This window comes from Lagenorhynchus albirostris, chromosome 3, assembly GCF_949774975.1.
Source record: "Lagenorhynchus albirostris chromosome 3, mLagAlb1.1, whole genome shotgun sequence".
Lineage (NCBI taxonomy): Eukaryota > Metazoa > Chordata > Mammalia > Artiodactyla > Delphinidae > Lagenorhynchus > Lagenorhynchus albirostris.
In genome coordinates this window covers 12,401,916-12,427,247 of record NC_083097.1, presented here as the reverse complement: position 1 = coordinate 12,427,247, position 25,332 = coordinate 12,401,916, and the positions used below count along the sequence as shown (strand labels likewise).

General features: G+C 46.1%; 1 protein-coding gene and 1 long non-coding RNA gene across 14 annotated transcripts in view; one reads left to right on the top strand and one right to left on the bottom strand.

The window, feature by feature from the left end:
• Positions 1-19,395, bottom strand: part of OTULIN (OTU deubiquitinase with linear linkage specificity) — a 32,769-nt gene extending 13,374 nt beyond the window's left edge. For 2 of the 7 annotated variants that reach the window (XM_060146885.1, XM_060146887.1), the window contains exons 1-5: positions 19,124-19,395; positions 14,422-14,640; positions 10,858-10,934; positions 5,689-5,783; positions 2,119-2,262 (exon numbers count right to left, since the gene is read on the bottom strand). In XM_060146885.1, the coding sequence (XP_060002868.1) occupies positions 2,119-2,262; positions 5,689-5,783; positions 10,858-10,934; positions 14,422-14,640; positions 19,124-19,275 (687 nt within the window). In that variant the 5' untranslated portion in view covers positions 19,276-19,395. Of the gene's footprint in view, positions 1-2,118; positions 2,263-5,688; positions 5,784-10,857; positions 10,935-14,278; positions 14,387-14,421; positions 14,641-18,690; positions 18,849-19,123 lie in introns of those variants that run through there. The other 5 variants (XM_060146888.1, XM_060146890.1, XM_060146889.1 and 2 more) reach the window with 4 other exon arrangements.
• Positions 19,396-19,576: 181 nt separating this feature from the next.
• Positions 19,577-25,332, top strand: part of LOC132518818 (uncharacterized) — a 59,274-nt gene continuing 53,518 nt past the window's right edge. For 5 of the 7 annotated variants that reach the window (XR_009539978.1, XR_009539977.1, XR_009539973.1 and 2 more), the window contains exon 1: positions 19,615-19,709. This is a non-coding gene — a long non-coding RNA (uncharacterized LOC132518818). Of the gene's footprint in view, positions 19,745-25,332 lie in introns of all 7 variants that reach the window. The other 2 variants (XR_009539976.1, XR_009539975.1) reach the window with 2 other exon arrangements.

The following is a 25,332-nucleotide window of genomic DNA, read 5'->3' as shown; positions in this document are numbered from 1 at the left end:
CCTACCTAGACTATTTTTAATTTGGCAGATAACCTTACCCAAATGTATCCTGTTAGTAAAATAAAAATTATGCTTTACTTTCATGGAGCGTATTTTGCATGTTTAATTATGTAGAGCACTACTTGCACCAGAGTTCCTTGGAAAGTTAAAAATTCAAATTCATTACATCAATTAAGTCTATAAATCTAAGCAGCCCCTTAAAGTAAAAGGCTCAAAGGAAAGCAGCCTAAAACTGAGGAGGATTTTGTCACAATCAATCAATAAAGCTATGGCTGTCAAACAAAAGTTAAAGCAAAATACAGTGACATCACCCATGTCTGCTTCCCAAGCAGTGTCTCATGTCCACAGGCATGCTTTTGACTGACCAACAATTCTGAAATATTTCAGTACTGATATATGTCTAATTTGCAAAGCTAAAAATAGCCTAGTGTATCAATTTCTTTTGCTCCTTTCTCAAAAAAAGAAAAAGCTAATACTGAGAAATCTGCTTAAGATGACATATCTTTGGGACTTCCCTGGTGGCGCAGTGGTTAAGAATCCGCCTGCCAATGCAGGGGACACGGGTTCAAGCCCTGGTCTGGGAAGATCCCATGTGCCGCAGAGCACCTAAGCCTGTGCGGCACACCTACTGAGCCCATGAGCCACAACTCCTGAAGCCCATGCGCCTAGAGCCCGTGCTCAACAAGAGAAGCCACCACAATGAGAAGCCCACGCACCACAGCGAAGAGTAGCCCCCGCTCGCCACAACTAGAGAAAGCCCGCACGTAGCAACGAAGACCCAATGCCGCCAAAAATAAATAAATTTATATTAAAAAAAGATAATGTATCTTTGATTAGAACAAAGTATCTTTCACAGATATCATTTAAATAGTTTATACACACGTGATCTTACACCCGTTTATAAAGTAGATAATCACCTGAGAGACAGGTGGTATCCTCCCCCACTGATCCTGGTTTTGCTCTTTGAGGGTATGTGATACCCCGTTCACCTAACAGACCTCTAATTAGCTTAACTGCCAACCAGTATCCTCTAAAAGTCTTTATTCTAGGCAAATACCCCAGCTCCTTCAACTGTTCCCCAAAGCAGATGAGCCCTGTCGGGCACACTCCCACCTGTACTGAGGGTACAGGCACAGAGCTGAACTGGGTCCTCAAGATGGGATGTGACCAGCGCTGTTCAAGACACGGCTGTCACTGCCTGTGTTTTAGAAGCGCTCCTTTTAAGACAGGGCTTCCTTATCACTGCAGGCATCACACATCAGTGGGCTCGTACTGGGCCTGCAATCCATTAAAATCCTGACTCTTCCTTCCCCCCTCATAAGTTGCTGGTAAGGCAGATCTCCCACAGCTAGCACTCTGAGTTTTGGTTTGGGGCTCTGTTTTAATACAGGCGCAAGGTTTCCTATTTTCTTCCAAGTAATGTCATATTGTGACTTCTGCTCAATCGTGCCTGCCCACCAAACTCTTTTGGGGTATTCTATCATCCAACCTATTGTGACCTCAAGCTGATGTGTGTCGTGGATACACGACACACTGATGATGTGACTTCTTGGGGTGTCACGACCAGGCTGCAGATTTAAAACCTGAAAGAGAGCCAGGCCTGGGACACAGCCCCTGACCCTCACCTCCCCAGGGAGCCTCCCCCAGGCTGACAGCAACCGTCTCTCTTCTAGGGTTGCTGCTCTGCCGCCTGCCACGCCAGCTCTCCTAACACTCTGCAGAGGGTGCCGATTCCTTGAATTGGAGCTAGAATCACAGAAATCTGCCTCCTAAAACCCCAGCAGGTTCTCAGATAGTACAATATACAGCCCACTTGGTAGAGACTCCAGCACTGAAGTCAAACTCCCCTAAGTGCTTTGAACAAACCCTAAACACCTGCTCTCTAGTTAAGCTGAAGCACTGAAGAAATTTTATCATCTTCCTCTTCTGGGGAAGTATCAATCATTTTTAGTCACTTTGCTATGCAAAATCATCTCAGCCACATAAAACTGAATAAACCCACACACTGACGTCACATCGCAGACAGTACAAGCACATAGCTCAGGGCAGAGAAGGGGAAGTCTTTCTCACAAAAGCAACTGGAAACATTGCAGACTCAAACCTGCAGCAGCAGCGTACCAGCGTGAGCTCCGGGTCCTGCAGCCAGGAGGGCAGCGCGGCCGGCTGGCTCATGGCCTGGAAGAGCGTGGCCCTCAGCGCACAGTAATTATCTCCACGGACTCGCCTGATGGAGGTGAATTTCTGAGACACCTCCTCGTAGCCCTGGACAAAAGCATCAGAGAATTCAAAATGGTCATTACTGACTTCAGAGAGTGGGGAGAATTTTATTCCTGTGGAAAAAGTGTGCCCCCAATCACTAGAAGAACGGAAACAAGACTGGCTGAGTCTTTCATGTAAGATATTTGAATTCTTTTTTTAATTAATCAAAGGAAATTAACAAATGTTAGTACTGTACATAGTATCAGCATATGTAGCAGACGCAACATACTAGAACATATAAAATAATACACCAAGTATTATTAAAACACTAGTCACCCCCAAGTTGAAGTTATATGCCCCTTAGCAACCGTTGTAACATTCACTTATTAATAACCAACATTCTGAAGGCTTTAATCTGTGTTTAGATTGACCCTAAACTCTTTAATGAAGAGACAGAAAAGAGAGATGTACCCAGCTCATATCTCCACATTAAAAATAATACCCCCAAATCCCAAATTTCCGTGAAATACATAAAAAAACTACATGCTAGGAGGTGCCTGGATAAATTCTGTTAGACTTTTTCAAAAAGTGGATTTAAGTGTCATTCTTGTTTAGCCTGCAAGTGAAACAAGGAAATGAAAATGCTCAGTGACATGCTCAGTCAACTCAAATACAGCCATCCAAATGGACCATTTGGAGCATGCCCCCCAAAAAGGACAGCATAAAATCCCAGCGACCTGGTCCAGGGGCCCAGATGACTGATTCCCCGCTGGACGCTGCTCAGGCGTCAGCGTCGGCTTCACGGCTTCCCCACCGCACGGCTTCGCCCCCGACCTGGCAGACCTTTCGCTAGTCCTGCTCTTCCGCAACAATCACTCGAAACCCTGCTTCCTACCCACATTTACACAAAAGAAGAAGTGTCGCCCTCATGGGGTGGGCACCATGTAGATAGTCATCCCGTGTCCAGGCACTGGACCCTGTTATTAGTTGTTTTCAAGGTTCAAGTCACAGGATGATGTTCTAAGTGGATATGAAAGTACGTCTTTCCAATAATAAAATTTTGAGAGTTGCATTTTTATTCAGTGGCCCAACCACTGCAATGTAAGGGCCCGTCAAGCAGACTCATGCCTGCTAATATGCACCTCTTCCCTATGGTGAACCCCTAGTTACCCCGAATACTCACGATGGCTAGTTCAACAGCAACTGTATCTTTCCAAGTGTGTAAATGAATACCCAAAACAAAACAATCAGACAAATAAGGACTAAAAGATAACAGAGATCCAAGCTGTTATCAGGCCCAGAAATGCTCTGACTGCCACGGGTCCCGATGGGATGCTTTTCTAACTGATGTGCCTTTGATTATTTGGTCACCGAAGGGTCCAACTATAGGGTCATATCTTTACCTCAAACTGAAATCAAAGAGGAATGACTTCAGCATGAGTTCCAAAATATGGAACACTTGGATAACTTAGTAAACATCTTCAATTACAGGCTTGAAGGTGCCAACTGTTAGAAGAGATCCTTTAAAGAGACTGAGATCCAAAAATAAGGTTGCATGTCACTGTAAGCATTTCTGGGGAAGATGAGAAAATACAGTTTAGATACCTGGCCTCTGGTTATCTACATTGATACAGAGCTGGAGGTTTTTACAAAATCTACAAGTAGCCAATATGCATATTCAGCAGATGGCCACACAAATCTAAACATTCTTAAGCTCTGGCAGGAACTGAGAGTCCCAGGTACGTCGTGTCATTGTCTGAAGCTCTCTAACGAGTGCCTGAGACACAAGTAGTCTACAGTCCAGACTTGTGGGAAACAGGGCTGACACTGGCTCTCAGAGCTTCAAAAGTGGCAGTGGCATTCGAGTATGGTCAGCCCATTTCAGGGCAGGCATGGGCAGCTGAGGTGCCTGATGAAAGGGGCACAACATTTTCTACAAAATGAAGCTCTGAGGACAAGAACAAATATATTCAAATACTTAACAATCTTAAATCTTGAACAGTACAGTTCTAAACAAACAAACAAAAATTTGAAAGATATTTCTATCAAACATGACAGGTCAACATCTCTAGCGTGCCAGAAGTGCGTTCAAACTTGTAACGTAAATAATCCCAAGAGAAAAATAAGTAAAGGGTAGAATCCATAAGTTACAAGAGGTGGTAGAAGCATTAGGGTGCAACTGCCATTTCCGTAGCTCGGAGGAAGTCAGATAAGGCCACGCCTTGAACAGCCTGCGGTGCCGGGGTGCGCGTGTGGGGCGCAGTTGGACCGCTGGCCCCCAACTCTGTCAAAATCCCACATGTAACTTTACAGGCGGCCCTCTGCATCCGTGCAGCATGTAGTGCTGTAGTCCATATTTACTGGAAAAATCTGCATAGAAGTGGGCCCAAACAGCTCAAACCTGTGTTTTTCAAGTGTCAACTGGAGTAGCAACTTCAATCTACGAAGGAACACTGGATTCAGGATACATTTGAGGGGGAACCAGTAGGATGTGCCACTCGACCTGCTGTGCAGTGGGAGCGGGTCAAGGGGCCTGACTCGAGCAATGACCCAACCCAGTCATAGCCACAGTGAGACCGTGTCATGGGAATCCATGATGTCCCACAGCCTTGGAAGGACTACCTCAAGGTCACCAATCTATGCAATGGGACTGAAAGGGGGACAGCTCCTGGGATGCCCTAAATCAGGAGTCTCCAACCCCTGGGCCATGGATTGGTACCGGTCTGTGGCCTGTTAGGAACCGGGCCACACAGCAGGAGGTGAGCGCCAGGCGAGCGATCGAAGCTTCATCTGTATTTACAGCCACTCCCCACCACTCGCATTACCACCTGAGCTCCGCCTCCTGTCAGCATTACGGTGAGCTGTATAATTATGTCATTATGTATTACAATGTAATAATCATAGAAATAAAGTGCACAATAGATGTAACGCGCTTGAATCATCCCGAAACCATCCCCCTCCCGAGACCGTGGAAAAATCGTCTTACACGAAACCTGTGCCTGGTGCCAAAAAGGTTGGGGACTGCTGCCCTAAATAAAGGAACTAGTTCCAGATCCCTCTGCTTAGAAGGTACAGGAGAGTCCAGGCCCCTAGAACTGGAGGACATGGAAAGAAAGCTGAGTGGGGACAGCAGATGCATGACGTCTGCGCCTTTTACCTCACCAGGCCAGAAGGGCAGTGTTCCCAAATGACCCCAAGAGGACAACCAATGGCTGGCCCAACCCTGAACAGCACAGAGCCATTTATGTGTTTTCCAAAGAAATCAAGTTACTGAATAACTGATTATGATTCTATGTTAATACTGTGACTCCAAACAAGTCCCTTATCTTTGGAGCCTGTTTCCTCATCTCTAACGTTAGAACACCAATAATTACATAGTCTAGTGGCAGTTGTCATAACTAGCATCTAAAAATACAAAAGGACATATTAAATAATTACTTATGATAGACTATTGGAAAGACTCAAAATGCGTGCATCCAGGCATCATACCTTTTTCATACATGTTGCTTTTTGCGTATTTCCCCTCCATTCTTTTTTGCAATAGTCCATGATATCCATTTCAGGAGCTACACTTAATCTGGGCTCTGTTAAAGAATAAAAAAAAGGGGGGGTGGGGGGGTGGGGAGGGGGAAACAATGAAACAAAGCATCATCAGAATAATGGTACTGCTTTACCTGAGATTTCCTTTCTCGCTCACTGCAGTCCCCCAAAACCCAGAATTCCACTGCTGCCTACCACCTGGTCCAGACCTCCAGCGCCTCGCTCCTAGGTGACCACCGTGGGCTCCCAGTGGGCCTCCCTGTCACCACACCCTACCAACCATTCTCCACACGGCAGCCAGAAGGGTGCATTTAAAACGTAAGTCAGATGCTACCCACCACCGCTGGGCTCCAAGGCCTCCCATCACACTCGACTCTACTCCCTCACTACCTACAAGGGCCTCGTGCCCGGGCCGCCCGCTGCCTTTCCGGCCTCAGCTCCCACCACTCCCCACGCTGACGGTTCCTGCCCTACCTGCGGGGCACCCGCTCCTCGCTCCCTGAAGGTCTCTGCTCACCTCTTGACGCTGATGCCCAATATCAAAATGCCACACACACACACCTTCACTCTATTCCCCTTACACGGTTTTTTCTTATTGGCACTGATCAACACCTGACATATTTCTTTTTCTGCACCCTGCCTTCCCCATCCCTACACACACACCACACACACCACACACACACACACACGACAAAACATGAGCTCCCTGAGGGCAGGGGCTTTGTTCTGTTTCTCAGCTGTGCCCTCAGCACCTGTAACCACACGGACCCAGGTGCCCATGAATAATGTTCACATTAAATACGCAGCAGTCTAAGCTCTGAGAAGATACATCTAATGATTTGTAATTTGTTTTTTCCATCCATTATACAAAGAGATAAGACCTCTATTACAAAAGTATAATTAATTGTCTCTATTTAGTTATATCCCGCCTTGATCCCAAAAGGCTATAAACTGTTGATAATCGCCAGAAATTAATGGAGCTCTCAACATTAGCTGAACCACAGACCTTGTCTGACTCTTATAACACATCCCCCCAAATTAAAAAATACAACTTATGATCAAACGATATAGTAAAAAATGGCCTTTAAACTTTCCTTGTTTAACGTATGAGGTTTGAGATTTGATTTTGTGGCACATGCGTATGCACACACATGCGTATGTCTGTTCTAGGAAGAAAGAGGTAAATTCCCAGGCATCTCTTGACTTCCTTTTTAAAATACTGAAGAAGTAAATGTTAGCAAAGAAATCGGGATATAAACACAGAAGTACCTTACAACATATCTACTCAGGAGGAAGCTGAACACAAAATAAAGATGTTATATTCAGCTCAATTCAATAAACACTTGATGCATGTCTAGTATGTGCCAAGCTTTGAGCTAGGAACGGGGGGTAAGAAGACGTTAAAGCCCCAGATTCTGTCCTGAATGTGTTTAGAGACTACTGAAGAAGAAAGGACCACAGGTACTCACCACACAGGGTGTGACAGATGAGGGATGACTGATGCAGGAGCCCAGGAGGAGCCCCTAATCCCTGTTTGCAGTTCAGGTAAACCAATTTTTTTAAAAAACAAAAAATGTAAGAACCGCCTGTTTTAAAAATCTCATGGTGAATCCTTTCACAAGGAAAACAAACCTTTTATACAAAAGGGAAAATAACACATATACAGATAACAGATACATTTATCTGTGGCATAAGTCAGGACTGGCTTAAAGGTGAAACAGACCCCGGAGCATAATACACAGAGACCACAAATACCACCGCTGCAGAGCCAACCCTCAAATACAAACCAGTCATTGTCTGAAGTCAATAACACTGTTTGAGTGTCTATCTAGTGGAGGGAAGATTTCCCTTTTATCGCCTTCCTACTCACCTCCCCACAAAGCTTGAGGAACTACAAATGTCCAGAGCTGAGGACACTTATCGGGGCACGTTCTGCCACGAGGCAGAGCATGCTTCCAGCTCAGGAAGGGCCTCCTGGGAAGAAGGTCCAGCCTTGCCACTCTCCTCACTTGCAGTCCTCTTCCTGTGTGCACCGAGACAGGACTCGGCCCCTGGTCAGGGAGGCAGGCCACACCCCAGGACTGAGGGGAGAAGGCAGAAGGCTCAGAAGGCTCAGAGGCCAAGCCGCAAGCCACAGCCCTGTGCTGAATCAGAGGTCCGCGGGACACAGCTGAGGGTGGAAAATGGATACTCACAAAGCACTAGCATCAAAATTATACTTTCAGTCCCATCCTGCCACCATTCTTTGGGAGGAGGACTCCAACAGCCACCGCATGCCATCCTCCAGGCTAGAAGCCGGAGACACAGGACAGGCAGTGCCTGACCTCAAGTGGTTTAAGTATACAACAGTTCCTTGCTTTGTTTAACTGCATCCAACACAGACTGATTACTGTTCCCAGGAAAGAACATTTCTAGTGGCAAAAAAACCCCACAAAGACAAACGCACAAAAAAAACACAAAGGGGGAAGCTGAAAATCAGAGTGGCAACCAGAAGCCAAATTAACCAAGAGGTTTGTTCCTTAACCACCATATGGTGACAAAGACAAGGATTCAGACTCTCAGAGGATGGGAAGTTAAAATTGAACCCCTCCAGAACACTGGGGCTCTCAACTGAGAGGCTAGGGCAAGAATCGCAAACTTCTTCTCTGGTGGGCCAGAGAGTAAGTAACGTAGGCTTTGAGGGTGTAAGGTTTTCTCTCACAGCTACTCAACTTTACTATGCATGAAAATCACCATGGGTGATGTGTAAACCAAGAAGTTCCAATAAAACTTTATTTACAAAACCAGGGGCCATGTCAAATTTGGCCAGGGAGCTATAGTTTGCTGACCCCTGCCTGGACTAGGTGAAAAAAAGCTTTTCACTAACAAAGAGAGAGCATTAAAAAAACTCTCTGCCTTGGCCTGGGCTCCGACTCGGAGAGAGAGGAAGCCTCCGCTGAGAATTCATAACCACGGGCCAGCTCTCACACAGGGCCAGGGTGTGACTTCACACTAGCTGCAAGACCCTGGAAGCTCAAACCCAGAAATTAACCTAACGTGGCCGAAGGCAGGTGACTCCCTGGGTGCCTGGCAGAAACAAGGCCAAATCCTCTCACACTCAAGACAGGCTGCATATACTCTACACAGACACACAAAAGCTGAGCTTAGAATTTAAACCCTGAAGAAACAAGAAATAAGGAAAAATAGCAACTGGCATAATTAGGCCTGCCAGGATTTTCAGATAATGGGATTATCAGGCCTGAAAGAGTATGTTCAAAATGCTTAAAGGAATAAAGGAAGGAATAAAAACATGAGCAAAGAGCAATACACTATCAAAAAAAAGACCAAGCAAATTCAGAGGGAAAATAGAACTTTTCCAAAAAAGAAAGAAAAAGGAAATATTTCCGAAGGAACTGTCCTGAATGCAACAGAGGCTGAAAGTCAGAAAACATTTGAAAGGGTGTGTAACAGAGGGACCTGGATGACTGAATGAAAGCTAGCAAACACCTCATTAGAGCTATGAAAGGAATAAGTAGAGAGAATAGGAAAAAGGCAATATTCAGAAAGATAGTGGCTGAGAATTCTCCTGAACTGATGAAAACTAGCCATCCTCAGATTCAGAAAGTAAAAAAAAAATCCCAAGCAAAATGTTTAAAAGAAAAAAAAAAAAATCCATACTTAAGAAACCTCAAGGAGAAACTGTAGGACACTGAAGACAAAGAGAAGACAGAGAAAGACAGATTTCCAAGGATCGGACTGACTGCAGTACTTTCAACTACAAGAGAAACCAGAAAACAATGCAATAAAATCATCAAGAAAATAAGAAAAAACAAAAATTCATCTGGGGTTATTCAAGAAAAGTAAAATAAAGAAATTTTTATACGGACAGAGCTTCCCACCAGAGGCACTTCTACAGGATGTTACTGCGGGAAGGGCCATGAACCCAGGAGGACTGAGATTCAGGGTATAAAGGGATCCATTCTGACCTCAGACTAAAGCTGGACAAGGCCTCAGACAAGGTCCCCTGAAAAGCCAGAGCACCTGCACAGGCCTTCCCTGGGGGGCAGAGGAGAATTCCAACAGAGAGCCTGCAGAGTGAGCGAGAAAGCAAGGGGCCCCTGCACACACAGCGGGAATAAACCATGGCTGAAGAAGCACTTTCTCCTCAGGAATATGACTGCTAAGGACTGAATCCGAGGTGAACTGTGTGCAACTGCAGCAGAAGATTCGAGCATCCTCTGAAGGTTATGGGGCACCATAACATCTCCCTTGGCTACCACAGTGAAGAGTTCCACCAACTCCTTGTGAGGAAGACTCAAAAATTATCATCGAAGACCCCACTTTGTATCTTTTGTTCCTAATTACACGTATAATGCTTTGCTAACCATACGACAAACGGGAGCTAGTTCTTCAACCAGAACACACACATCACACAAGTGGTGCACGAAAAAGTGCCCCCTGTGAACCATCTGTGGCATACCCCCAACTCGGAGCATCTCCACTGGGCTCCCGCACGAGGCTAGCAGGGAAGGAAGGGGGCACTTCACACACAGCCCCGCCGGCCGTGCCCCCAGCAGAGGCTCAGCCTTGCAGCCGTGGGTCCACAGGCCCTGGTGGGGCGAGCAGAGCAGGCATGACTGAGCAGAAGCATGGACACAAGATCATGAAATGACAGGAGAATTAGTGCTCTCAGTTCCGTGACCGTTCTTCCTTATCAGTTAATCAAATTCACGTGGCCTTCTGCACGCAAAGACCCGGAGAGCAGGCTTCTCAGTAAGTCCTTCCACTTGAAATGAAAAATGCCCTTCAAACCCAAACTCTCCCTCTAAGAATATCAGCAAGTCAAGAACTGAGACAGAGTGGTGTCAGGAGACTAAACAAAGCCTCACGGGTGCAAAAACCATATGAATGTAAAGAACGCAGGGGAAGTATCTGCATTAAAACTGTAAAACCTCAGGAAACAGTATTCCCCAAACATACCTCAGCAAAATGAATAATCCAATACAGATAAGACCACACGCACACGCATGTTTCCTAGGAAGTACATCTCAATATTTCATGGAAATGGATATACCGATGTAACTGCATTTTCTACTATAAACAGTAGGAACTCTATAAAGAAAACAATTCCAAACATACCTGATGACCCTCTTTCATGTATAAGTAATTCTTTCTCCTTTTCTATTTCATCCGCCGCACGATACATGTCCTCCTCGCTGAAATCATACCAAGTTAGACATTTCAAAAATTTGTTGCACTGACAAGTTCCCTCTTACCACAACATGCAACTGCTGAAAAAATTTATGACACGCAAAGTTTAACTTTTTCACATTACATGATGACAGTCTGATAAAATATGGGTCTTTTATCTTAGACTCATGTTTCTAGCATTCCAATTCAGTTTTTTACTTTAAATGAGACATTCTACACCACTCCACTGGCTGCATGGCTCTGAGGCCATTTTAAATGTAACGTCTTTAATGCCTCACGTATGTAAGCATCTTAGCGTGCATCTTATCAGTGAAGCCATGCCATGCTGGAGATGGTGCTAATAAAAGTATACAGGAGTGCAGGCCAAGTGCCAACTTTAGTATGTCACAAGCAAATTTTACAAGAGCTACTCTAAAAACAAGGATAGGAGATTTACAAGTCCCCAGAGCTACAAAACCTCCCTCAGGCCCGTCCTGGTCCCTGAGGCCCACACGCAAGTAGCCACCCGCCTTCTGCCGAGCACATCCCTGGCACCCCGCATACTTTCACTGGGACTTAGCACAACAGCTCCCAAAAGAGTCTCTAGGCTCCTTCAGTGAGCTAACAAGAACCTACTAAGTCCTGGAAAGGGAGAAGACCCCACTGGGTGCCAGACAAGGATGAAAAACGGGACTTCTGAGTTTTAAGATGCCTCCTTTTCCCCTCAAGATACACCACAACGTGACAATGATGGGAAAGAGAAGTGCCAACTCTATCTTTGCTGAAACCACAAGACATGTGAAAGCCCAAACCGTCCAAAAGTGGAAGAAGGGGTAGGAAGGGACGGAGGACGGGGGAAGCCTCGAGGCCAGTGGAGGCGCTTCTGCTGGAAGGGAAGACCAGTACACCCTGCAGGGCCCCAGTAAGGCTCAGGAACTGGAGGTGCCAAGTGCTTCAGATGGTATAGGAGACACCCAGGGCTGAACACAAGGAAACTGGCCGGTGTACACATCAGGAGAGATCAGACCCCCAATTCCCAGTACTCCCTCCCCATGACAGTACACCCCCACTCCTCACACAAGACAGGAGGCTCCAGGCACCCTGGACATTGGACACAGGAAGGAGGAGTTACTAAGGAACCGGGTGAGCGACTCGAGAGACGTACTTACACCCTGGATTCCCTCAGCCCCCCAGCTCCGCGTGCATCAGCCCAGCCGGAGGAAAGGGGACCAAGTGAGAGGGAACAAGAGACAGAGAAGGGCCGCTGAGACAGAGCCTGAGCTGGGCACTAACATACCCTCCACCCCTCTGAAACCCTTCAATGGCTCCCATATAAGCAAGGAAGTCTAAATCTGGACCCGTCCCACCACTCTAGCTTGTATTCTGTGATTGCCCTACACACACCCACACTTCTGTCCAAACACCTGACCGACTCTAGCCTGTGCTTTCATACCTGTGATCGGCTGCATCCATGCCCTGGCACGAATGGCTTACCACCTACCACCTCAGGGCACATGCCGTGTGGGTGGCCTCGCTGGGGGTGCCATGGCTGGAGTCACCCAGGGTTCAACCACTCCTCACTAGCCATACGTATAACCGTGCAACTCAAGTGACCACACTTCTCACCACCTAAATGTATCCACCTGTAAAAAGGACAGTAAGGGCTTCCCTGGTGGTGCAGTGGTTGAGAGTCCGCCTGCCAAGCAGGGGGCACGGGTTCGTGCCCCGGTCCGGGAGGATCCCACATGCCGCGGAGCGGCTGGGCTCGTGAGCCATGGCCACTGAGCCTGCGCGTCTGGAGCCTGTGCTCCGCAACGGGAGAGGCCACAACAGTGAGAGGCCCGTGTACCGCAAAAAAAAAAAAAAAAAAAAAAAAAAAAAAAGGACAGTAAGAGCGCTCACCTCAAGAGACTGCTGTGAAAACAGACGCATAAATACTCAGCACTCAAAAACGTTAGCTAGCCTTATTAATTTTCATGCTACATCCATTCGTGTAGAGTAGTGGTAAGATCATTTCTTATTCCTTTCTTCCTTTTCTTCTCTCCACGTAAAGGTGATGGGGCGTGTGTGCCTGTCTTTTTTAACGTTGTGAGGTTGAGGGGACATACTAGGGAAAAGGTACTTTCCATGTGCTCTAACCCCAGTGAGATTTCAAGTAACAGGTGTGATGTCACCCATGGAGCCCGTGCCAGGGTTAAAAGCAAACAGAAACCAGACTCGCAGGGACTATACATCAAATGCTTAAAATAAAAAGTGACTAAATGTGTTAAGGTCTTTTTTCAATAGTTTAATGTTATCCTTTGGCCTCCTTCCTAGCGTTATCAAATAGGAGAGAAATTCTGATCCTATAAAACAGGCATTTAAGTGAATCATTTTCACAGTATCATTATCAGAAGCATGTCTTTGGGGAAGCCACTTCCCTAATCTTGGCCTCAGTTTTCTCATCTTCAAAACAAGAAGACCAGACAAGACCTAAATGATCTACATGGTTCCTCTTCCAGTTCTTAGTTCTAACAGACTATGAATCTATTTGCACGTCAAGCCAATTCTGTGGCTACGGGCAGGCATATTCACATGCACTCGTCTCCTTCCTTTCTAATCTACAAAATAAACAAAGTGCAATGGCAACACCAGTGCCCAGAGGAGGTTCTCTAAACAAGCATCTCTCTGCACAGCCACAAATACAAATTCCGCCGAAGACCAACAGGAAAGGGACGCAAAGGAGACTAAATGCAAAAGGAAGACAGAGCAGAAAGGGAGATTACTGGTAATAGAAATGCAGTGACTCAAGAGATACAAAAGAAGTAAAGCAGAAATTGAGGAATGGGAGGCCTGGGGTATATTCAAATGACTGTAGCCACACTAGATTTCATTCAGATTCCCTGCACAAACGTTTGCCAACTTCCATGGCCACCAAGGACATGTGGCCAAGGACATTTGCTAACTTGCCAAGGCCACCAGGGAAACGATAATATGCCTTTTAAAAGCCACTGTTATCTCCTTGGAGAGAAGATAAGTTAGAAGTTCAAGCAATAAAGCTCAATCAATATGATCAGAAAATAAGACATTTAACAGTCAAAATGAAATATTCACCCAACATAAGGACCATCAACTGGAAAGTGAGAGAGATATATGAAAGCAAGAAAAATTAAAATAATTTTATTTAAGAAAATACTTCACTCAATAAACTTCTGCTTTAACTTTTTTAAGTATCAAAATATTAAAGCTGAAAATAACAACAAAAAGAAATTATATTTAAAGTTGGGAATCTGAAATAGCTAGAAGTTTAAATTTTTGTCATGGGAAGGGAAGACAGTGAAACAATGCAAGGAAAGGGGATATATGATAAGATAAAATCCTTGATGCTGACCAGTTTCAGAAATTGGGCAATCTTTTGTGTGTGTCAAGTTGGGGTAGGGATGAGGCGTGTCCACCATTTAGCACAAAGAGGCCACTGAAGTCCACAGGCTCAAATGATCACCACAGCAAAAAGTTTCCTTCTAGAAAACATACCCATCACTAGAAAAGTAGTAAAGAAAAGTAGGAGTCTTGGGCTTCCCTGGTGGCGCAGTAGTTGAAAGTCCGCCTGCCGATGCAGGGGACACGGGTTCGTGCCCCGGTCCAGGAAGATCCCACATGCCGCGGAGCGGCTGGGCCCGTGAGCCATGGCCGCTGAGCCTGCGCGTCCGGAGCCTGTGCTCCACAACGGGAGAGGCCGCAACAGTGAGAGGCCTGCGTACCGCAAAAAAAAAAAAAAAAAAAAGAAAGAAAAAAAAGAAAAGTAAAAGTCTTAAATCTGACTTGATTTCTTGCGGACCCTGGCATGTGAGTCATACTCAAGTACACAGTCAAGTTAAATTTTAAAACCAAAATGCTAATAATTTCTACTTAGAAAATTATTAGTTTAGTACCATAATGTTACTTTAAAGTATTTTCGAGCTCCCATTTTCTCTCAGAGATGAATTATTTTACTCTCAATATTAAGGCAATATACACCATTGAGTAGGTTACATGACATTGTCTACTAAATTATTATTATTCCTCTTGCTCTTTTCAAAGACCTGGATAACAATAAATGTTTGAAAACTTAATTTTAAAGTGCTTACTACATGTAGACAAAATTACACTACTCCCCAAAACAAAAGCTATAAGCGAAAAACACAGGGCTCAGTGAAGCAGAAGACATTTCTGTGAAGCCAGTTTTTCAATTTCTGATACAAGTAAACACATGATATGAAAAAGTGAATTCTAACATATATGCAAAGCTAACAAGACAGCACTTTAATCACTCACCGTTATGAACATTTGCACTAAGCTTCCCTTAGTTATCTAAAAAAGCTAAACTGAGTATGACTCTGTTCAGCTCTCTGGACTTGAACGCAGCAGTTCATGCTTAACTTGGCCTGTCCTAGAAGACTAATGGCCCAGGCAGTGTTGCTGAAAGTGTCAACCACTGTGACACCACGCACCATCCCACACAGGCACAGGAAAAGCAAAGACCACTCAACCCAGCCTTTCTCCACCTCTTAGCGGTTGTAGAGATGAGTGAACAACACATCAAATGCGGGAAAGTCCCGGCACCCAGGCTGAAATTCCACCTCCAATCTGCAAGTGGACTTTCCATGACTGGCTCGGGCTATTCCACGTGACTTCCAGAGGTGTCTGGGGACAACCAAGACACCCTCAACAAGGAGGTTTCTCAGATGCATCCCAGCTCTGAAGCAGGTTCTACATCCAGGAGGGGGAAGGGGCAGGAGGGAGTCGCTGTTATCCCATCAAAGACAGCCACCCCACTCCCCGGGGCTGCTAAGGTGGGTGGGAAAACACATTCGCACAATAGCACATTTAGCAACACCCGAGGACAATGGCTTCACAGTTTGTTGTTCGCAGCCCTTCTGAGAATCCACAGCTTTCCTCAGAACCTCAGTCCAGAAAAACATAAATACACTCATAATTTTGCCTTCCACTCCAGAGGGGTACACAGACACATCATGTTCCCCCCTACACACAGCCAGCCTGTGGACCCCAGATTCAAACCCTGTCCCACCGTCAGGCAGACAGAGAAGGACCACGGAGTAGTCTCACTTCTCAATTCCCTAAGCATGTCTAGCCTGGCCACCAACCATGTCCCAGGACCATCCTGGTCCTCAAGGACTGTAGTACTAGCTTAGCTAAGAGGAAGAAGTGACACAGCATAAGTTTCAACTGTATGGGTCAGGTGAGCAGGGGATGGAGTATAGGAGACCTGCTGATAGGAGGGAGGTAATGTCCAAACAAGTCAACTGAACCTGGTCTGACCTAATACTTCCTCAAAAGGGACCCTGAATCATCTTGTGAGCCATCCCTAGGGCTTGTCCAAGGGATGTCAGCCAACCACAGCTCTCAAGCGAACTAAGAAAAAGGAAAGAGAGGAAAGGAAGGAAAGAGATTTAGGAAGTAGCTTATCCATATGATTTTTATATCTTTCTTCCCCACTATTTCTCTCCCTTGCAAAACACAGTGAGCTTGGTCACAAGGAATTTGTGTCCTACAGTACAGCCTGTAGGAAATGAGCCATCCCTTCCCCTACCCTTCACTGCACCTCTCAGAGTCACAGCCCGGATGTACAATATTATGGCTACAAAAGTTGGGCTGTGATTTGTATTCATAATTTCTATCCACTGAATGAATTAAAATGACTCTGCAGGGTATCTCAAAACATCTGCATTTTATGGTGTTTCATATTTCCAGATGCAAATATTTTACTCAATTCCTGTGCAGGTCAAACCTAACTTTCTGGGTGGAAAGAAGGGATTTGGCTCCAATGACAGAGGAGCACAAGATTCAAAAACTATTTTAGGACCTAGTTCAGGCATTATTACACAATTTATTTATATCTACACTCAACTATTAGGCTGCATATATCATCATGTAAGAACTGATGTGCACACATTATACTGCAAACTATGTAATGGCAATGTTTATATGCTGCAGTACAGTTTCTCTAGCCCTTAAGAAAATATCAGAGTGCAATGAGAAGTAGCCCCACTGCCCGTATAATAAACAAGGAAGCCCAGAACGTAAGATACGACGTTCAGAAGCTGATATTTGAAGTTATCTTCACCTCCTTTCCCTGGCTCCCCCTTGCTCTCTTATGAGAGTTAAAAGAGAATGAGATCATCAAAGACAACAAAAATAGGAAGAAAAAGAAATTAAGCTAGTAAATAAACAGCAAATTGGAATATTTATTCCAGAAAAAAAAAAAGTGAAGTCTGCATGATTATATGTCATGGCCCTCTACCTAGTTTTGCTGAGAAAGCCAGAAAGACGTGGGGGGAGGTCCCCACCCAGGCATCAGGGAACCTGGCCCTGAAACCTACTCCCTGCGCCTTCCTGGCCAAGCTGCACCTATCAAATCTGCAACTCAGTTTCCTAACCGATAAAATGACAAACCTAGGCTGGGTTGTTGACATTCCCTTCAGCTCCACGCCCATAATTCTACTGACAGTAGAGAGAAGAGGCACCTGTGCCACAAAACCTTTTCGTCAGGGAAGAGTGTTCCTTTTGCACCATGACCCATTTCCCCAGGTGCTCAGACTCTGGGAACCACATCCAGCAGAAAAGCTTGCCAAATAACTCTGTGTATTTGGGGGACTGTGGTTCGGACTTCAAAGTTTCTGCATCTCCCAGGAGGGCACGACACAGCTGAGGCTGAGAAACAGCATCTGAGGGCCAGGGCCACTAGGTGGGGAGCACAGCTGAGACCACCGGGGCCTAAGTGCGGCAGCAGCAGTCAGCCTGGAAGCCGCAGGCAGGAACCAGCACGGGCTGGGAAGGGGCAGAGGGAAAGACCACCCCCATGCGCACCCCAACTTCACCCGCTGCAGAGTCTTAGGTAGGGCTCAAACCCAGGGAGCAAAACTGCAGCCATATCTGCTCACATGGGCCTGCACACTGGTTTCAATTAAAAAATAAAAGGCTACTATTTAAAAATCAGGGGAATTCCCTTGAAGTCCAGTGGTGACAATCTCTGGCGGTGGAACCAAGATCCTGCAAGCCGTGTGGCACAGACAAAAAATTTTAAAAAATAAAAGTGAAACACCTGGATGTAATTTAAAAATAAAATAAAAATCAGGACATTTCAAACAAAAGTCAGAATATCTGGAATCTTCTATAGGCTGGAACATAGTGGACCCTGTCCCCATAGGACTCAGCTCTCCAGGAACCCATGTGACACCTGCCTAGCTCCTGGGGGCAGGAGTTTGAGACCTCCTGCTCTAAATCTTAACCCATTAAGTGTGGATAATACCATCCCAAGGGGCTTGGGTGCTCAAGGAGAAGGTCAAAGTCCACGATAAAGAGCCATGCGAGCGAGAATTATTGTAATACATTATCTGCAATAACAGTTCCCCCAGGACCCCTTTTTAGGAAATGGGGGGGAAAAGCACACGTCCCAGCCAATTAAGATCTCTGTCAAACTGGTTACCTGAGTGCTTTCGTCAATTTTGGAATTCCAAAGGCATTTATATGTGACTAGAACTTGAAAGTGCAGAAAAGTTTCAGCCTTCAAGTTTATATTCTGCTTCCACCCCTGCCCCCAAATCCTTGCAGAAACTATAAACTCTTCCGATGTACGCAGCCGCCTTTACAGTTCAATAAGGAATTGATCTAAGCAGCACTGCCTTTCGTATTTAAAAATCAAGGCGGTTGGGGACATCTAGTTAAGCAGCTAACAGGCAAAAGAATTGGGGCAGACTCCGTCCAAAGTCTGTCCAACAGGTGGGACGCTCATCAAGCGCAGACTTGCCTTCCAAGAACAAGCAGGTCGCGTGGCTCAGCTTTCCTGGGGTTGTGACAGCGACAACCTCAGCCCCTTGCCGCGACAGGTTGGGGGAAAACGCTAACGGAGTGGGTTATAAGATAATACGCTTCTGGAGTCTGTTTCCCAAGTTGCTGGAGCTTTCTTTAGCTTTAGAGATATGGAAATGTCAAAAAGGCGGGGGAGGGTACTGTATAACCAGAATTTTAAAACGCGCCTTCCGGAAAAACTTTTGTCATCGGACACACTGGATACAAAAGTGTCTTCACCGACGACTTTACTTTAAAAGCAAGGGGGCGAAGGGCCCTCCGCCGGCTCCTCCCCCGCCCACCTCACCCCACTCCACGCCCGCCCGTGGGTGCCGAGCCCGGGGCCCCACGCCGCTCCCGCCGTCCCCGCCCCGCGCCCCGAACTCACTGCTCGGCCGGGCACCGCACCGCGACTCGCGGCTGGCCCCCGGCCACCGCTTTCTCGCCCTCAAGCGCCGCGGCCCCCGCCTCCCGCGCCGGCTTCTCGGCACAGCTCTCCCCCGGCCACGCTCCGGGCTGAAGCATCGTCCCCCGACTCATGGGGCCTCCGCCGGCGGCGGCGCCGCAGGGGTTCGGCCGCCTCCCAGCGATCCGGAGCCCCTCCCGTCGGGGCGCCAGGCCGTGGCCGCCGCTGCAGCTCTGCTGCCCGCCGGTTACCGACGGTTCACAGAACGCTTCCGCACACGTCACCACCGCCCGCCCCGCGACCTCTGACCCGCGGCGAGGGGGCGCGGCCCGCGACGGCCGGGAGTCCCGCGACGCGGAGCTTGAGCATGCGTCTGCGCGGGCCGAGCCGCCCGAGAGGACCGCCCACGCGAAACACTACTGCGCTTGCTCCACCCCCGCGCGCCGCCGGCCAGCCCCAGAGTTCCCAGCGCGCGGTCATTGACTTAAGAGTCGCGGCAGCTCCTTCTCCTCGACTCCCCGGGCGTGAGGGAGAGGAAGCGCTGGGCGGGCGGCGGGACTCGGCCTCGGTGAGGAGGAAGAGGGCCGGCCTGGGGCGTGAAGGGTACGAATATGTTTGGGCGCCTTACAGTGTCGCTCTGGGCTTCGGAGCCTCGCCCTCCGCCAGAGGTTCCTCGGCTGTAGAGCGAGGAATGTGGTCCAAGTGGGTGATGTGCTGCTTCCCCGGCCTCCCATGGGCGATGCCATCACCACCCAGCCCCGATCCTGGAGCCCGGCGGGCTCTGGCCTTCGGCGTGGTGCCGGGCTTGTCGCTCCAGAGCTGAGTTAACAGCCATCCCCTCCGTGAGAAGGGGGACACGGTCCTACCCAACTGGTGAGCCAGCGCAGCACCGTGTGTGTGTGTGTGTGTGTGTGTGTGTGTGTGTGTGTGTGTGTGTGTGTGTGTGTGTGTGTGTGTGGTTGGACTACATTCTTTCAAATAGGAAATTTGGAGGGCTTCCCTGGTGGCACAGTGGTTAGGAATCCACCTGCCAATGCAGGGGACACGCGTTAGAGCCCTGGTCTGGGAAGATCCCACATGCCGTTGAGCAGCTAAGCCCGTGTGCCACAACTACTGAGCCATGTGCCACAACTGCTGAGCCTGCACTCTAGAGCCCACGAACCACAACTACTGAGCCTGCGCTCTAGAGCCTGCGAGCCACAACTACTGAGCCCATGCTTAAGAGACTGCAAGCCACAACTACTGAGCCCACGTGCCACAACTACTGAGCCTGCGCTCTAGAGCCTGCAAGCCACAACTACTGAGCCCACGCTTAAGAGACTGCAAGCCACAACTACTGAGCCCACGTGCCACAACTACTGAGCCTGCGCTCTAGAGCCTGCAAGCCACAACTACTGAGCCCACGTGCCACAACTGCTGAGCCACGACTGCTGAGCCTGTGCTAGCCCACGAGCCACAACTACTGAGCTGCATGCCACAACTGCAGAGGCTGCGCTCTACAGCACGCAAGCCACAACTACTGAGCCCACGTGCCACAACTGCTGAGGCTGCGCTCTAGAGCCTGCGAGCCACAACCACTGAACCCTCGTGCCATAACTACCGAAGCCTTGGAGACCATGCTCTGCAATAACAGAGGCTGCTGCAGTGAGAAGTCCATAAACCACAACAAAGAGTGGCCCCCACTCACTGCAACTAGGGAAAGCCTGCAGCAACAAAGACCCAACGCAGCCAAAAATTAATTAATTAATTAATTAAATAAATCTATTTTTAAAAAAACCAATAGGAAATTTGATTTAGGAGGAGCAAGAGCAAAGGGAAAATATTAACAGACTTCAACGATGAGAAGACAAAAATGCTTCCTGTCCAGGGAGGGAATAGCGGAGTAGCTGCTAAAGATGAGCAGCAGTCATAGGTGCAAGGGGCAAAGAGTGCAGGGCCAAAGTATGGAGGAAGGGAATGGCTTGGGCAGTTCGGAAACCTACAAGGGGTTCTGGGGTAAAATGGGTTCATAATGGGATGTTATTGAAAGATGAACCTGGAAGAAGGGTACTGGAGACCAGATCTTGAAAAGCCTCTTTCAGCTGATGAGGAACTTTGTGTTTGATCCTCCTTGAAAGATCGGAAGGAGATTATTTTGTCTGCAGTTAGAGAAAAGGTTGGAGAAGGGCAAGACAAGGAAACCAATATAGGGAGACTATGTAGTAATGGGCATCAAAGGGAGAAAATGGCTGAAAAGAATACTTGCATTTTATGGCAAAGAACTGTGGCGAGTTTTCTGCTTTAATTTTATTTGAAAAGGTAAAATACACATGCTAAAAAAATTCAGAGCACACAAAAGAATATACAGTCAAATTTTGTATGGATGTTAAGGGTGTGGGATTATAGTGGGATGGCTAGTGTCCCCTAAAATTCATTCTCCAACTGGAAATGCAATGTGACCTTATTTGGAAATAGGTTCTTTGAAGATGTAATCAGGTAAAATGAGGTCCTGCTGGATTAGAGTGGGTCCTAAATCTAATGTGTGGTATCCTTATATAAGAAGAGAGGATGCAGACATATATAGACACAGAAGGAATTAGGACATGTGAAGATGGAAGCAGAGATTGGGGTGATGTAGTTGGAAGCCAAGAAATGCCAGGAGCTGCTGGTAGCTAGGAAAAGACAAAGGTTATTCCAAAGAGCCTGCAGGAGAAGCATGGCCCTGCTGACAACTTGAGTTCAGATATCTACTCTCAAGAACTGTGAGAATAAATTGCTGTTGTTTTAAGCCTCTCAGTTTGTGGTACTTTGCGGTAACAGCCCTAGGAAACTAATACAGGGATAAAGATGAAGGCTTGTAAAATACTATTAGGCTGAATTTATTGATAAGAGCCTACAAAGCAGATACATTTTACATCAAAGGGTTAGAAAAAGATTAAGTTTGTTTGATTGTTTGCTGAGTATGTCTCTTCCAATTGTACCCGTGGAACTAAGAAAATAACCACAAGATGGCTTTCAGAGCCCAATGGACCCACTGTGAGAAGAAACTGAGCAAAAACACCATTGATCACTTGACTTCCTTCCACCCAAAAGTGCCTACACTAAATGAAGTTGAAGTGCCAGAACTGCCTAGGATACTGTAGAGGAAGATCTCCAAAGTCTTGGGAAGATGGGAATCTTAGAGTTGATTTATCATGTAAGACTTTCTCACCCACCTCAGGAGGGTCCAGAGGACATTACCGATCAACATGACTATGAGAAGTAATTTGTGAAGTGAGTTCCAGCACCCTTGAAGAGATCTGCAATTGCTCCTCTCTGTATTCAGATGTATCTTACAATGGAACCTGTTATCAAACTGAGATTCTTAAATGCAGTGGTGATGATGGGATCTCAGCGTGGCAGGTAGGTACCAGTGTGGTTGCTATAATGGACAGCTGAGCCAAAGCAGTAATCAGAATTGTCTGACTCGCAGAGACCTGTGGTATTGGCTAGTTGATCATGGTGTCCCTAGAAAAGAAATAGATGGATAATTACTAAATTCTTACTTGGTGTTTATAAGCAGAAGAGTTCTGGGAACTCCCTGGTGGTACAGTGGTTAGGACTCAGTGCTCTTACTGCCGAGGGCCCTGGTTTAATCCTTAGGGAGCTAAAATCCCACAAGCTGCACAGCGCAGCCAAAAAATAGATTAGCAGAAGAGTTCTGGGTCTATGAACAGAAACCCTAACTTGTGTCACTGAAACAGAAAGTCACAGCCCCTCAATCAGTTCCCAGGCTTGAGCCAATTTACATACCCAGAACTCTGAAGGGCAGGCCAGATCTTCTTGAGGAAGGACCCTACTTCAGTGCCAAAAATGTATAGTGTTAATTTTTTCCCCAGCCTTCCCCACAGGGTCCTATAGCCATCAACAAGAGTGACTGTTCGTTGGAGGAAAGGAAATAACCAGACTTTTGGGGCTTAGTAGACAGTGGCTTTGACCTAGTTCATGGAAACCCAAAATATCACTGTAGTATCTACCTATCAGAGTAGGGGCTTGTGAAGGTCAAATTTTCAGTGGAATTTTAGCTCAGGTTCATCTTGCATTAGGCCCAGTGGGTCTCTGAACACATCCTGTGGTTATTTCCCCAGTTCCGGAATGCATAAAAAATGGACATGCTCAGCAGCTGGCAGGATCCCCACAATGGTCCCCTGACCTGTAGAGTGAATGCTGTTACTGTAGGAAAGGACAAATGGAAGCCACTAGAACTGTTGCTACCTATAAAAATGTAAACCGAAACAATACCACATTTTTGGAGGGATTGCAAAGATTAGTACCACTATCAAGAACTTGAAAGTTGCAAAGGTTGTGATACGCATCACATCCCTTTTCAACTCACCTATTTGGCATGTGCAGAAGACAAATGGATCTTGGAGCATGACTGGATTTTTGTAAATCCGATTATGTGATGATCTCTGTTGCACTGCTATTCCAGATGTGGTTTCATTGTTGAGTAAATCAACACATTTCCCAGTACCTGGTGTGCAGCTATTGATCTGGCAAATGCTTTTTCCTTTATATGTGTTGAAAAAGACCACCGGAAGGAATCAACTGGCAAGGTCAGCAGCACACCTTCACTGTCCCACCACAGGTTATATCAACCCTTCAGCCCTATGTCATGATTTAGTCTGCAGGGACTAAATCCCCTTCCCCTTCCACAGAACATCACACTGGTCTATTACGTTGATGATGATATGCTGATTAGTCCTGGTAGACAGGAAGTACAAATTACTGTACACATATTGGTAAGATATTTGCATGTCAGAGGATGGAAAATAAATCCACCCCAATTCAGAGGCCTTCTACCTCAGTGAAATTTCTAGGGGTCCAGTGGAGTTGAGTATATCAAGATATCACTTCTAAGTGAAGGATAAGTTGTTACATCTGGCCCTTCCTACTGTTAAAAAAAAAAGAGGCATAAAACCAAGTGAGAGAAGAGAAGTCTCTGCAACAGTCCAAGCTGCTGTGCAACTTACTTTGCCACTTGGGTCATATGATTCAGTTGATCCAGTGATGCTTGAAGCGGCAGATAGAGATGATATTTGGAGTCTTTGGCAAGTACGTATAACTGAATCACAATGCAAACCTTTAGGATTTTGTAGCAAAGCCCTGCCATCCTGTGAAATAACTATTCTCCTTGTGAGAAACAAGTTTTGGCTTGCTGATGGACCTTAGCAGAAATGAATACTTACCCATGGGCCAAGTTACAATGCAACCTGAGCTCAGTGATAAATCATATTGATGGTATGTAACCTTGATATGATCGGATGCAAAGGGCACCACACCTCTGTGATCTTCCAAACCCATAACCCCAGTCTAGTGAGAGGAACACTGGACAAATTACAAACTCCATTAGAGGGGCATCCTAAAAATTACTTCACCAGTTCTCTTCAAAACTGTCAAGGCCACCAAAAAGAAGAAAAGTCTGAGAAACTATCACTCAAGAGGAGCCTAAGGAGACATGACAACTAAATGTAATGTGCTATTCTGGATGGGGTCCTGGAACAGAAGAAGACATTAGGTTAAACAAAAGAAGTATGAATAAACTATGGACTTTAGTTAATAATGGATCAAAATTGGCTCGTTAAGTAATAAATATACCATACTAATGTAAGATGTTAGTAATAGGAGAAATTGGGTACAGGGTATATAGGAGCTCTGTACTATCATATCCATTTTTCTATAAATATAAAACTATTCCCCCCCCAAGGTCTATTATATTAGAAAAAACTCAAACTCAAATCACCATGTCACAAAATGATAAACCAAGACTTTCCAAAATAAGGAAGAATGTCAAATCATGTTCTTATTTTGTACTTCAATAGAAAGATTTAAATTTAAAATTTAATTATTTCATCTTTAATCCTTTAAAATTGCTATTGTGTATGTGTTTTATGGTATACATAATACATACACACAAAGGTACACATGTGTATTTTTAATGTATATGTGCATATTGGGATTGTCCAAAAATTTTTTAACCAGCATTACAGAACTAAATTATTAGAGAGCAAGGGTGTAAACTAAATAAGTCAAAAACTAAATCAGAGTTTCTAAGAGGAAGTTGTGAAACGTAAGCCCATGAACTGTGATATAATTACAATTAGCCTATTGTTATGTCAAGATGAATAAAAAATAGCAGAAAAATCTATAAGCCTAAGTAAAAGCCTATATAA